The sequence below is a fragment of the Lynx canadensis genome, chromosome D1, assembly GCF_007474595.2.
Source record: "Lynx canadensis isolate LIC74 chromosome D1, mLynCan4.pri.v2, whole genome shotgun sequence".
Classification (NCBI taxonomy): Eukaryota; Metazoa; Chordata; class Mammalia; order Carnivora; family Felidae; genus Lynx; species Lynx canadensis.
The window spans coordinates 76,325,103-76,339,657 of NC_044312.2; the positions used below are offsets into that span (position 1 = coordinate 76,325,103).

General features: G+C 51.6%; 1 protein-coding gene across 1 annotated transcript in view; it reads left to right on the forward strand.

Moving 5' to 3' along the window:
* The first annotated feature begins 5,835 nt into the window (after positions 1-5,835).
* Positions 5,836-14,555, forward strand: part of SLC6A5 (solute carrier family 6 member 5) — a 53,322-nt gene continuing 44,602 nt past the window's right edge. Inside the window, exons 1-5 of the mRNA XM_030333768.1 lie at positions 5,836-5,856; positions 6,864-7,418; positions 10,267-10,405; positions 13,108-13,239; positions 13,586-13,759. Of these exons, the coding sequence (XP_030189628.1) occupies positions 5,836-5,856; positions 6,864-7,418; positions 10,267-10,405; positions 13,108-13,239; positions 13,586-13,759 (1,021 nt within the window). The remainder of the gene's footprint in view (positions 5,857-6,863; positions 7,419-10,266; positions 10,406-13,107; positions 13,240-13,585; positions 13,760-14,555) is intronic.

A 14,555-nucleotide genomic window follows, 5' to 3' on the forward strand; every position in this document is an offset into this window, starting at 1 on the left:
CGCCACCCAGGCGCCCCTAGTTTAGTGTAATTTTAGTTTATTTCATAGTTTAATGTACTCTACAAGGATGGGGGTGGGAGGCTGAAGATCATCTTCGTATTCCCCAAGACCATGTTCTTTAAAGGTTCTACCCAACAGAGCTAGGAGATAGAAATGCCAGGACTTTAGGAGGAAGACTAGCCAAATATTAGTGGCTCAGGTCCTTAATTAACTGAATTCCTTTTTCTGAGCTCTGCTCCTCAGAGGAAGACAGTAAAATAGATGGAGGCTGAGTACTTCCTAATAAAAGTAGCCTGTTTGGTGAATATCCTCATTAATTAAACTAGTAGTTTCTAGCACTGAATTAAAAAAATTGTTTATACATTTTTTACATAAATTTATAAACATGACAATTACAACACTGATCGCCAGTCTGTGTGCCTTTCTCTCTCTCTCTCTCTCTCTCTCTCTCTCTCTCTCTCTGTCACACACACACACACACACACACACACACACACACACACTGGGATCATATTATACACACTTTAATGCATCTGGCTTTTCTCACACAATGAAAATTTCTCACACCTCATAAAAATCCGAGCCAACTGTGTGGCTCTAAATCACTCTTTTTAACAGCTGGAAATCATTCCATATTTTAGCTATACTATTGATCTAATGTGGATATTTCTCCCCTAGTCCTTGGTTTATCAACCATGCTATAATAAACATTCTTGCACCATGCTGTTGTTTCTTTTGGGTGAGTTGCCAAGTGCGAGATTGCTGAATCAAAGGGTAGCGTAGTTTTTTTTTTTTTTCTTTTTCTCTCCCTTTTAAAGAATAGATGCTACTATTTGTTTCTAATTTGCAAGTAACCTTGAGCACTCACTTTTCCTCCCTTGACCTCTGTTTCCTTGCTGCAAAAGGAGACGTGTGGGACTATAGATGACCTTGAATGTCCTTTGCAGCTTGTTCTAAACTTGTCTGCTTCTGCGCCTGCGCCCACTGCCCTGTGTTTTGCTGCAGTGTAGTGAGAATCATCACTACTGCTGACTCAGGAACAAACGCCCTGCCTGTCTGATTCTCAGGATTTGAGACCTACATTTTGCACACAGACTAGTCACTTCACTGAGCCCTTGATTTCCAAGTTCAGACTCTGCTGAAATGCCTTCGTAAGGGAAGCTGCCTTTGATTAGTTGGGTTCTCCCTGACACCCAAGGTCCAAATGAGAGCTGGACAGCAAAGCTGATTACACAGCTCTAAGCTTCTGTCATTTTTGTTGAGATTTACCTTGATCTAAACAAAAGGTGTCTCAGGACACATCCATAGCAGCCTCTGTGTTTGAGCACTTTTTCAGAATGCTCCCAATTTTCCTTTAATGAAGATAAATACTGGATTATTGTGTGACCAAACTACTGAATGAGAAGGGGAAATGTTGCAAAATGATGATCTACTCTGTAAGGCTTTCTGCTCCGTGCATGTCTATCCATTTTAAACCATCCAGACCAGGGAGAAACAACGATTTTACTTGCTAAATCTGAGGGACTTCACACAGATCATTTTTCCAGACTGAATAATAATAATTGCTTATTGATAGCAAACCAGGCAGCTGACCTCACTCTAGGCACTTCACATGCCTACTCTCAATCCCCAACCCGTGAGGTAGGTTAATATTCTTATTATCCTCATTCTACAGATCGAGGATCCCCCCCTTCCCCCTGCAAGGTCACAGAGGCTAGGAGGTGGTGTAGTCTGTCTGCAGAATCCATATTCTTAGCACAAAACAACACTGCAGGGGAACTCAGCAGTAGTGGGCAAGTGGGACAAAATTACTGCACGGGGCTTCTTAACTATCTTGTTAATGTCACCTGAAACCCAACACTGAGAGCCCTCACATCCACCGTCTATAGAAGTTTAATGTGTTCACGGCTCAAAATCAGCTGAACACCGACACAGGCGCTCGCTATAATTATATCCGGAGTGGTGGGGTGGACCAGAGGCAACACAGATTTGGGCTCAAGTCCTGGCTCTGCCCGCTGGCCTTGGGCAAGTTTCTTCCTCTCTCAAATTAGTCCCTCAGCTCTTTCTCACCTGCTGCCCTGGGGAGGCGAGGAGGCTGTAGGGTACCGCCAGCCAGGCTAACCCCAGACGCGTGTAAAGGGCCGGCTCCTCTCCCTCCAGCCCCGCTCCCTAGTGCTGTGGAGGGCGGCACCTGGAATGCGCAGGGCCACCTCCAGGCTCTCTCCCTCTTGGGTTCCAGTTTGCCCCCCAAATGTCGTGGCTCAAACACTGGGTCAGGACTGCCACGGGATGACCTCTTCTTCAGTAGACTCCCCACCCTCATCCAGCAAATGCCGGAGAGACATGGGTTTTCAAAAACAGCTATTTATTTGCTTATCTGCAAGGAGCGGGGGCAAAGTGATCGAGGGCGAAATCAATTACTATTTTTCATCTTTGACAAAGTAATTAAGGCCACAGTGACTGGTTAATTCCGACCGAATGGCTGCGCGGTGATGGATGCGGATTTACGGCCTCTTCGGCGGCCGCGCGCGGGCCGGATTATCACTCCAAACAGGCGGCCGCGGAGGGCGGGGGCGGAGACCCAAGTCCGGAAGACTTGCGCTTTTTATTCTAATTCTTTTTTAATGCTGCGGCTCCATCCCGGCGCTTCCAAGCGTTGACACACAGCTGTACGCACGACGAGCTGCCCCGGGCCACCAGGCTCTGAAGGCTGGCTCTCTCCCGCCCTGCCACCCCCACTCTGCTGCCCGACGGTGCCCGACCCCCCGTCGGCTTAGGAGCTACCCCTCTTGGCCTCCCCGCCCGAGACCCCCCCGCCTCCACTCGGAACGTAGCCTCTCCTTTCTAGAATCTTGCGTCTAGAAGTGGGGTGAGGTGGGAAGCTCAAGCAGCGTCTCCACCACCATTACGCCCCCACCCCGCAGCTTTCCCTGCGCGTCAACCTCCTCTGAACTGCCTGACGCGTGACGGGCGCCACGCTGGAACTCAAGTGCGCACTAGGCCAGGGAGGGCCCACAGGCGACACGTCAGGCCTGGGGACCGATCGGGGGCGGGAGCGTCACTTATGCTCAGGGCTGCAGTTCACCTGGCTCCCCCCCACCCCCTCCAGCCTGGAACGTCAGTGAGCCCCGGAATGTTGGGGGTGCAGGTGGACGCTCCACCCGCTTCCGCACTTGGCGGGGGTGGCTCAGACGCACGAAGAAAGGCCAGAGCCTTTCCAAGTCGTGACTGTCCACGGTGGAAGTCTGCCCAGGGCCTGCAGGGGGGAGCCTAATCCGACCCAGGGGCGCATCTCTTGGCGCGGAAGTGGGGGCTGTCAGGCCTGCCCTTACCCTCCTTCTCCTATCCTCGTTTGTCTCGTTGGAAACGGGTCTGTTTCGGAAGAAGCGCCCAGCAGGCTCCCTCGGCTTTCCCGGTGGTTCCCAGAGTCTAGGATGCTTCCCAGCGCCCACCAAGACACGCGCCCCTGCGGGCTTCTCGGCCCCGCCTGTTGTGCTGACCCTTTTCCAGCCAGAGCCCAGCCCGATCCCACACCAGTCTCCCTTACTCCTCCTCCCCGACCCCGCCTGACTTCCCTCGGAGCGGGCCTCCGGAGACAGTGCAACTGGGCCCCCGCGACGTCCCTATGAGCAGGGAAAATTTCCCTATGGTGGGGAAAATTTCCCGGGTTTGAAAGCGACTTTCTAAACCCCAGTTTCCCGGGCTTTAGAACTAGGAATTTCTCAACGGTTGTTACCAAAGCTAAATGGGATAATTCATGGAAAGCTCTTGCACAATGGTTCAATATTGAGAGCTTAATAAATGTTAACTCGAAAGTACAATAAAAAGCGGCCTGAACCCCGCAAGGCGGCTCGCCAGGAAGGCTTTATCAAGAAAACCTACGCATCGTTCCATCCTAGTGCAGATCGCGGGTCCCCAGGTGGCTGCCCTCGGAAGGGGCAGACTGGCGAGCCGGTGAGCGGCGGCACCCGAGCTCTCTCGAGCAGTTCGGAAGGAGGCGGGAGAGGGCCCCCCCGCAGTGCCCCGGGCGCTCACCGCAATCTGCCGCCGCAGCCTCCGCCTGCGGCCTCCGCGGCTTTGTCCTCCTGCCGCGTGGGGACGGCCCAGCCAAGTGCAACGGAGCCGACCCCGAGGCTGTGGGCCGGGCTGCGAGCGTCAGGGAGGGGACAAAGTGCCCTCCTTGGCTCCCCACCTCCGGGGCGAGGCGTTCCCCGAATGAAGCTGGCCAGAAAGGAGACAGGGGAGGTGTTTCGTTACCAATCCCCTTGGAGTCTCCAAACCAACCCTTCTTTGCAAAGGTGTTTTCCCTTTCTTCTGATTGTAGCCATTGCTTTATACCAAGAAAATCCATCTTTTTATCTTTAGGGCCACCCCTCACTTGCGCCGCAGTACAGTAGAACGTCCTCCTGTGGCTTCCCGGTTGGCCATCCTGCCGCCTGGCTCTTGAAGATCGCTGTCTGGAGGATCTCTCAGACCTTGCCTTCCACATCTGGCCTGGCTGTGGTGGGTTTTTATTGAGAGGGCTATGAAAAAAGAATGGGTTTCCGTTTGACTTTGAAAGTGACCTAAGAACGAGATCACTGTTGGAAATAATGTCCTCTTTGTCGAAAGTATTTTCAGAGGTGTCTAAAAAATACAATGAGAACAGTCATAATTTTACTCAGAATTTCTTTTGTGTTAATAGAGATACAATAGGAATGCAAATACTAGACCTCAATGTATAAGCGAAACTCCTAGTTTTCTGGAAGGGCTGTCTAACAGCCCTCTAACAGTGGTTGTCTGCGAGTAGAGCTGTGAGGATCTGAAGCCCACATACACTCAGGCAGGTACACCATTATAAATGTTATAAATGCAGGACCTGTGAGCACTGGCCATTGCAGAGCTGTGCCGTTACATGCAGACCCTCGATCTCAGGGTAATATTGCGGAACCCGCTGCCTGCAGATTCAGAGAGACAGCCAAGGGAACCAGAGGAAGAGAAAGACAGAAATATGACAGTAATTTAATTCCTTCCCCCTCGCCCACCTCATAGCCCAATCCGCTCTGTTGGCGGCTGCGCCTCGCCTTGGGTGCAGTGGGACGTGTCCCTCCCATGTTTCCCTTAATTAGGAGGAGGCAAACTTCTGTCATCCCCTCCCGCCGGCTTCGGTTTAGTAATCAGACCCATATGAGTCACGCCAAACACGCAGCCCCCTCCTGCCCGAGGGACAACTGGCCAGCGTACTCTCTGCTGTTGTCCCTTTAAAACTCGAATCCAAGGGGGTAATGATTTATCAAACTTGTATTATCAAGAAAATGTCAAACGAAGGGCACCTTGCTTTGCACTGACGCAAACCTGGCCTTTCCCAAGGAGATATAGAAAGCGCCTCTCTTGTTGGAGTCAAACCCAGTCTTCTCAATAGCTGGTTTCACTCTCTGCCCGTTCAATCTGTTGCCCGTGTCAGACATGGTGAGTGTTTGCTTTTGTTCTTTTTAGAGGAAAGGGAGCTGCGGGTGGAGGAAGGGCAGATTCGTTTAGAGTACTTCTTTTTGAAGTGTTCTATGCATTTTGGAAGAGGAAGGGAGGGCAATCTTCACAGCCGTAGGTATTTGTTCTTGTGAGCATCACCTGAGGTCGGAAAGAGGTTTCTGAAGCTCTGTAGAACGGAGATCCCTATCTTCTAACTGTGATCCCAGGCACTGTCCTCGGTGCTGAAAAGCCAGGTGCCGGTACTGAGGCTAGTCGCTGAGTCCTAGAGGCTTTTGAGATAACAATGCTTGCTGGAGACAAGGTGTTTAGATTTGGTGCAAATTAATGAGTTCCGACCTGTGCATTTATGAAAGATGGTTAGACGAGATGCACGAGGTTGAGGTGAAGGTAATATGGTCATTCTTACAGTGTAATAGTAAATATTGGTGCTAATATTCAGGAAGCCCTGAAAGATTACACGAGTGGAGAAAGCAGATAGAAAAACCATCACTTGCAGATCTTTTAGTTTGAAACTCAGTTGAGAAAAAGGAAATGAAAATTAGTCCTGAGTTTTGGTCCCCAAGCATGAAGGGCATTGGACACTCTTGTAACTAGTTACTGGAGGGGGAAAGAGAACCAAAAACTTTGCATGTTCTTTTACATATCTGGAAATCTGGGAGTGAATGTAGGTTGTGTAAGATAACAAACCTGGTTACTGTCTTGTGTTGTACATCTGGTTTGTTATGGTTATTGTGTGGTCGTTGTTGTTCTTGTTTTGCTCGGGATCATTATTCCTGCCTTTGCTACCTGGAGGGCGAAGATGGGGTTGGAAATGCTGGGATTCGTTCAACCCATTTGGCCTGAAACACTCGTAGGTGCCAGGGCATCAGCTTTGTGGCCGCAGCTTGCCTATAGCTTATTTAAAAAAAAAAAAAAAAGCAATGTGCATTATTGAATGACAAAGGAAATGGGGCGGAAAATTAAAGAATCTTTCTACTATGGTGATGGGGAGGTGGGCACCCTACAGCCGTGATGTGAAATCCAAAGAGGGCGGGGAGCTCATGGCTGTAGGGTTATTTCTACCTTCCTTTGCTACCCCCTACAAAAACACATTTCTGCCTATTTTCTTAGTTCTCCCACCATCAGGGAGGAGAATATTAACTGCTTTATGCCATCTGGTTATTGACAAGACAGGCAAATTGAGAAATACAGTTTTTCTTGGAGAAGGAAAAAAAAATCCAGATGCCAGTTTATTCCCGAGATATTGGGACCTGAGTGGTGAACGGACCTGAGTGGTGTCTGAACCTGAGTGGTGAACGTCTTTACATGTAGATACAGGTATTTTTAGAGCTACCGTGACTTTCTGTGCGTGCGTGTATGTTTGTGTGTGCACGAACTTCACGTTGTATTTGCAGGATTGCGGTGCTCCCAAGGAAATGAATAAACAACCAGCCAACAGCCTGGGGGCGGCGATGGCGCTGGGCCACCATGCTGGCCCGTGCGCGCCCAGGACGAGCCCGGAGCAGGAGCTTCCCCCCGCCGCCGCCGCCGCCGCCGCCGCCGTGGCGCCGACGCCGCGTGTGCCCAGGTCCGCTTCCACCGGCGCCCAAACTTTCCAGTCCCCTGACGCGCGAGCCTGTGAGGCGGAGCGGCAGGGCGTGGGGGCTTGCAAACTCAGTAGCCCGCGGGCGCCTGCGGCCTCGGCAGCTCCGAGGGACTTGAGCGAGGCGCGCGGCGCGCAGGCCGCAGCTCCTTCTGGGGCCGCCGGGCCCGGCAACGCTCTGCATTGTAAGATTCCGGCCCTGCGCGGCCCCGAGGGGGATGCTAACGTGAGTGTGGGCAAGGGCACCCTGGAGCGGAACAATACCCCGGCCGTGGGCTGGGTGAATATGAGCCAGAGCACCGTGGTGCTGGGCACGGATGGAATCACGTCCGTGCTCCCGGGCAGCGTGGCCACCGCTGCCGCCCAGGTAAGCAGGTCGTGCTCGGTCCGCGCCGCCTCCCGCCCCCTAGGTGTGCGAGGCGAGCCGGGCCGTGGTGGGTGCACGTGTGCTGATGGGGAGACCGGTTGGCAGTGCCAGGTAATGGACGCGGGAGGCAGCTTTGGGGCTTTGGAAGCTCGCGCTGCGCTGGGGTCCCCAGTTCAGGGCTCAAGGGCTGTTGTGACCCTGCCAGAGGAATCACGATCTCAGGAGCCGCCACGACCTGTCTCTTCCCAACCTCAGTAGTCGCGCAAATTCATGCAGGCTCATGAAGCGGTTGAGACAGATAGATTATGAAAACAAGACTCCCCCTTTTGTCTATGAGTGAGTCTTTTCTTTAAAATATTTTTCCTTAATTAGAAAAATTAAGAAATGCAGAGGAACCCTCTTCCCCTCCCCCTGCAGGGAATAACAGTTTAAGTGCAGTAGTACCTTTCGCTTAGAGTGAAATTATCACATGAGAACTCATTGAGGAGAGGTGGGTGTACATGAAGCTACTACTGAAGCTTAAGCTTCAGGGCTCTTCCAAAACCCAGTACCTAGTTTTTCATCATAACTTTGTATATGTTGTTGTTGTTGTTGTTGTTGTTGTTGTTTTCTTAAAGAGAATCTATCTCTTTAGCTCCATGCCTGGACCTGCCTCTACATTTGATCCTTTACACTCAATGAGAGGCATGAAAAACTCACAGAGCAAATCCCAATCCTGGGTTCAGGATAAGGCAACTACTACTGCTTATTATTACCCTCTCCCATACAGGCTCTTGTCTTCCATTTCCCTCCAGTCTCTCTGCTTCCTCTGATCTCTTCCTTTCTCTGTCCTGTCTCACCTACTTGAGCTCTTCCTTTTCCATCCCCTGCCTTTCTGCTGTCTCCTGTCCTTCCCCTGTCTGGGGGGCTAGGCATGTGTTGAGCACCTGAATCTAAACATCTGCCTATGTGAGATTTCCAGTTTAAATTTTTTTTTCAACGTTTATTTATTTTTGGGACAGAGAGAGACAGAGCATGAACGGGGGAGGGGCAGAGAGAGAGGGAGACACAGAATCGGAAACGGGCTCCAGGCTCTGAGCCGGCAGCCCAGAGCCCGACGCGGGGCTCGAACTCACGGACCGCGAGATCGTGACCTGGCTGAAGTCGGACGCTTAACCGACTGCGCCACCCAGGCGCCCCAGATTTCCAGTTTATACAGCCCTTCTGTTCGGTGACACTCTAGTATTTACACACACACACACACACACACACATCCACAGGCCCACACCTCAAGAACCCAGCTGTTGGAATAATAACTAGAAATGAACATACACTTAGACCTTCCCACTTGCCCCTGTTTTTGGTGTCCACTTCTGGAGCGTTTGTCTGTATATATTAACTGCCTCTGACAGCATGTGCCCAACAGTGTGACCCCAGATGGAGGCAGAAGATTGTTTCAAATACCTTGCTTAACCTCCGCACTGCGGCAAAAGCGCAAAAACGGCTGAAACTCCCACCCTTTTAGCCTGAGAAGAATTGGAGGGTGGGTGGGGCTGGAGGTGGTGTGCCTGGCAAAGGACTGTGGAGGGGATGCTGAAGATGTTCAGAGTAGATTAAGCCCTGCATTTGCCTATTCTCAGCTCTGCCCATTTTTCTGTTCTTGCCTTCCTGACACCTACCTCAGCCCTCCTCCCTTCCAGAGACTTCCTCTTCTCCTGACAGCTCCTTTACTCTCCACAGCCTGTGGAACAGTGTGAGACATACCAGAGTGCTAGAATAGCAAATGGAGTGTGACGGAGGAAGTAGAGGCCGGGCAGTGGCTTGGGTCCTTGGAACCTTGGTGTGGTGTCCAGGCGTCCTGAACATTTAGAATTTGTTGAGGTGGTTTCATCTTCTTCCTTTTCTGCTTAGTAGTGAGGCATTCCAGAAGGAGATACCGCCCCTAAGAGAGCATCTTAGTGTGAACTTGGAGAGGCAAGCCTCAAAGGTCCATAGATGGTTGGAACTGGAAAGCGCCTCAAGGGATAGTTCTTCTCAGCCCCTCATTTTATAGATGGGAGCACAGAGGCTCAGAGAGCATGTGGCTTGCCTGGGATTATCCAGATGGTTAGTGGTAAAGTTTAGACCAGAACTCAAAGCTTTAGATGTCTCGTCTCTTGCCATATCTACCTCTCTGTTCTGCCTCTTGTTTCACACCCACACCTCTCTCCAGCCCATTTCCCTTGCCCTGGTGTTGAAAGGTGCCCCCCCCCCCACCTTACACTAGCAAATCAGGTAGGTTCTGCCTATAGGCTTTGGCAGAGAACATGAGGCAGGGGCTCTGGCTGGCTTCAGGCATTGCGGCTCTATTTCTGACCTTGCAGACTCCAGAGGGAGAAAGGGCTGAGGAAGGAGTGTGTTGAGGGTTTTGGGGAGAGAGGGGTTGGTTAGGGATCTGCTTGCTGGGGATTCTAGGCATGATATTGGGGAACTGCTTGCCAACTGAACTCTTGGTCAGGGGTTGGGGATGGAGGGACTTGCTTGCAATCAACCAACAGATTCAAGGTTTGGGGAAAGCTGCTTGCTGGTATGCCCTGACTGCAGGATTTGGGAAGGAGGGGTCTAAGGGTGTGTTGAAGATGAATCTTCATATCAGAATTGGGGGCCTGCTTGCTGAAAGACTTTCAGTGCAGGGGTGAGGGGTAAAGGCTCTGCTTGTAGATGCATCCTCTCTCTTCAAAACTGGGGTCCTGCTTGCCAATGCATCCTCAGTTGGAAAATGGGGGCCTGCTTGCTGGGAAAGACCCTCAGCAGGGGGGATGGGCGGAATGGGGCCTGCTTGCCGGTGGCCCCGGGGCTGTTATCCGACAATGTGCTTTTCCGCCCCCAGGAGGACGAGCAAGGGGATGAGAATAAGGCCCGAGGGAACTGGTCCAGCAAACTGGACTTCATCCTGTCCATGGTGGGGTACGCAGTGGGGCTGGGCAATGTCTGGAGGTTTCCCTACCTGGCCTTCCAGAACGGGGGAGGTATGGCTTTTCCGGTCTTTCCGCCTGCGGAGGGGCGGGGCGGGCACTTGCGGGTTGGGGAGGCACCAGGAGCCTCGGAAAGGGCAGGGAGGGGAGGCTGGGAGCAGCCTCCTCGCTCCGGCTCCATCCCCCGTAGGCATCGGTGCTAAGCCAGAGGGCAGGGGCCACCTTAACGGTTTGGCACTAGATCCAGGAGGCTTTTGTCTGAAGATGGAGCTCAGGAGAGAGGGGGGCCTCCATGATCCCCCACTGGTCCAGCTTGGGGGACTGGGTCCCGAGCCAAGCAGGCATGGCCGCATTCAGAATTCAAACTCTGATTTAGCCAAGAGATATTCTTGTAGCAGCGCACTCTGTGCACTTAAATGGCAGTAGCTGTGTGGTCCTGGACACCAAATTAAGGACGGTTTAAGATTATAACCTGGAAATCCGAGCCTACATAGGAGACCTTGCAAATGGGTGTTTGAGTTGTGCAGAATGCAGGGTGCTGGTGACCCAGGAGGGGGGAGTGCAGAGGGGCCGGGGTCTGTACTCTCCAGAACCTCTCAGAAGTACCCGCACACATACATCCCCTTGGGCACAAGCAGGACATATTTTGACTTTAGCCAAGTTGTTTGGCAAAAAATGGTTTTCGTTTTGTTTGTCTTCACTGGGTGGAAGAAGCTGCTTTTGAAGGAAAACCATTTCTGAAATGGTGAGGATGCCAGTTAGGTACATACCAGCTGCCAGGCCCCTTGGATCCAGTGTACCTCTTATGTACACACTGAGGAGGAGAGAGCCCGCCCATTCAAGGTCCTCTTTGCTGGCGCTCTCCACCTTGAGGCACCTTGGCCAGGGCCTCGCCCCCACATTGCCTAAACTGACAAGTCCCCCTCTAGGAATAGGAATTTGCAACTAGGACCTCCTCCTAGGACCAAAGAGACCTCCTCCCCACCAAGTTAGGGTTTTTTTGTTTTTTGTTTTCTCTTGGGTGGGCTCCAGACAGCAGACAGGTGCTGCACCACCAGATGATTAAAACGGAAAAATATGCCTTCTCCCCTCCAATTCCAAATTAGGACACATTGACAAGTACTTATGAGGATGGCCGATCATTTGCAAACGGAGGTGCCCTGGAAACAGAAGAACATGTGCTGGCCACACAAAAATAGGAACCCTAGCTGGGTTTCCGCTTGGTTTTCTGTAAGAATCCCAGTCCAGGGTGCAAGAAGTGGGCCGGAGATGCTATAATAAGGCTTCCAGTGACAGGTAGTGGTGGGAGGTGGGGGAGGAGCTAGGGAGGGCCTTTCAGCCAGGGCAGTTTGGCATGCCAGAAGTACCCATGTTTTGCTCCCCTGGGGATCCGCGAAGTGTGGGTCTGCGTCTGGCCCAGCGGCCAGGTTCCTGCTCCCGGTTCCAGGAGCTCCTCACGTAGCCATGCACGGGGAGGGGGAGGCAGACTTTTCTACACTGCGGCTCCCAGCCCCGCAGCCCACAGCACTGGGTGGAGAGCTGGCCTCCTCCTTCTCGGGAGCAGGGGAAGGATTGCATAATCCACCCTTCTCCAAAACCCCATCTGGAGAGGCTAGAGCAGGACCCCCCCCCCCCCCCGTTTTACTCCCCAAGAGCTTGAGGCCCCTGCTGGGCTTTCCTTACCTGGAGGGGCCCAGGCAGGAAAGGCGTTTCAGCCCAGACAGGAAGTTGGAAGAAGGGTGACCAAAAAGAGTAGAACAGAGAAAAATCAGCTTTCCTTTCCTGGAGCACAGCGTTCTGGGTTCTGGCATCCCTAGTGCCTGAATTGGCTCTGACCCATGCAACAGTGCTTACTGGTCCAAGTCATTTCAAAGATCATGGCTCTTCCCTAAGGCCCTCCCAAACGATCTTAATTCTTGAAGGGAATGAACCCCAGAGAACCCCCATCAGTTGAGGCAGCCTCCCTACTACTACTGTCCTGTTTGCAGGGAGCGGGAGGGGGGGGGACATTCCAGGGAATAAAGAGATGAAGGGCTGACAACCTCTGGGGGCTCCAGTCTAGGTAAGACACTATGTAAATATTGGGAGGTGCTCAGTGCCTAGGGAAGTATTGTGGGAGGACAGAGAAGGGAGGCTTCTTGAAGGAGGAAGCATTTGAGTTGACCTTGAAGGATGGAAGGGATTTTCATGTGGAGAAGAAAGTTGAGAAGTGTGTGGTGGCTGGGGTGGCGGAGAGAGGGATTTTCTAGCCACTTGTCTGGCAGAGCAGACCCAGCACTGAGTGGCAGGAGGTGTGCAGGTGACTCAGGGTATTGCACAGGAGGGCTCCTGGAGTCTACCTTAGTAGATATCGGGTCCTTGGAGGGTGGAGATGCTGAGACGATTTCACCAAATATGACTCTAGTAGTGAGTCACAGGTGTGGATTTATTGAATGCTGGAAGAGCTTAATTTGGAGGACGTTGAAATGCTGTAATAAGAAAAGGAAAAGAAGAGAAAAGAATAAAACCCCACCATGACACAACCCCTAGCAACCCATCCAGGAGGGAATTGGGAAAAGTAGTGTGTTTGTTGGGTACTCTGGACTGAACTTGGTACAGGAAGGCTGTTAAATGTCCCGGGGTCCCTGTGGTTGAGCTGGAATGTCAAAAGTTTCTTGGAAAATGAGGGGGAGCCAGCTCCCACCTCAGAGGGTGAATGTGGGCCAAGGTGGCCTTGGCCTCTGAGGGCTTCTCACTTCTCACTCTGTCTTTCCAAGGTGCTTTCCTCATCCCCTACCTGATGATGCTGGCTCTGGCTGGGTTACCCATCTTCTTCCTAGAAGTGTCACTGGGCCAGTTTGCCAGCCAGGGGCCAGTGTCTGTGTGGAAGGCCATCCCGGCCCTACAAGGTGAGTCCGCCCTGCCTCCCAGCCTCCTCAGCCCTCTTCTGCTCTCTCTGGCACCATGCAGCCCCCAGGAGGGAGACCTGCTTTTGTGAACAGGATAACTCACATTTTCCTTTATTTGATCCATTCTACCTCTGGGACCCTCTGAAGAATGGCCCAAGATTGCCTCTGGCATTGGTCCGTTCCTCGCAGAATGCCTCAGTCTCCCTGATGGACACAGAATCCACTCCACTATTTGTGTATCCATCTGTGAAAGAGAGCCAAGACCTAGGTCCCCTCCCTGTGCCCAACTGTAAGAATTCCCTAGGACTTGGACTGGAATGAGTCCCTGGAAATCTTGCTTCCACAGGCTGTGGCATCGCAATGCTGATCATCTCCGTCTTAATAGCCATATACTACAATGTGATTATTTGCTACACACTTTTCTACCTGTTTGCCTCCTTTGTGTCTGTGCTGCCCTGGGGCTCCTGCAACAACCCTTGGAACACGCCAGAATGCAAAGATAAAACCAAACTTTTATTAGGTAAGTTTGGATATCCCTACGTTAAGTGGTGGGCAGAGATGAAAACAACCAAATATACTTAATTCTAACATTTAAGGAGCTCATGGCTCAGAGGAGGGGTGATGACATTTTTGTTTGTCCATGACTAACTGGAGTGTTTGTTAAAAATGCAGACTTAGAGGCCCACTGAGTAGTCTGATATATTAGATTTGGATGGGGTTGGGAAATTCGCATTTTAGCAAGGTCTTCAGGTGACTCATATGTACTGTACAATTTGAATGCAATGGGGTCCTAGAGTGTAGGAGAGTGATGCCTGTGATCCTGGATCACACTTCACAAAATACTGCTCAGTGCATGAGGTAACTAGGAGAACAGATACTTGAGTGGCAGACCTCTGATAGAGATTAGAAACGTGCATAATGTAGTACCTAGAAATGGGGAAGTCTGCCTGGGGAGTCAGGGAGAGTTCCTGACGGTTCAAACCTGAAATCCCCTAGGACGTGAGGGCTTGTGGGGAGCTGTCAGCTTGCTGGGTCAAAGGCAGGTGGGTGGAAGTGAGGAGGAGCAGGGCAGACTTGTCAGCAAGGCTGTCTGGCCTAAATGACATCTTTGCCCTTGACGGTACATGGGTCTTGGGCAGGTAACCTTTCTCTCTGGATCTGCATTTTTGTCACTTGTAAAGTAGGAATAATAGTGTTCTTTATCCTACCTACCTCACGGGATTGCTGTAAGGAAGCCAGAAACAAAGGATATGGGAGCAGCCTTCTACAAATATATGTATAGCCTTCTACATATGTATGTATAGCCTTCTACAAAT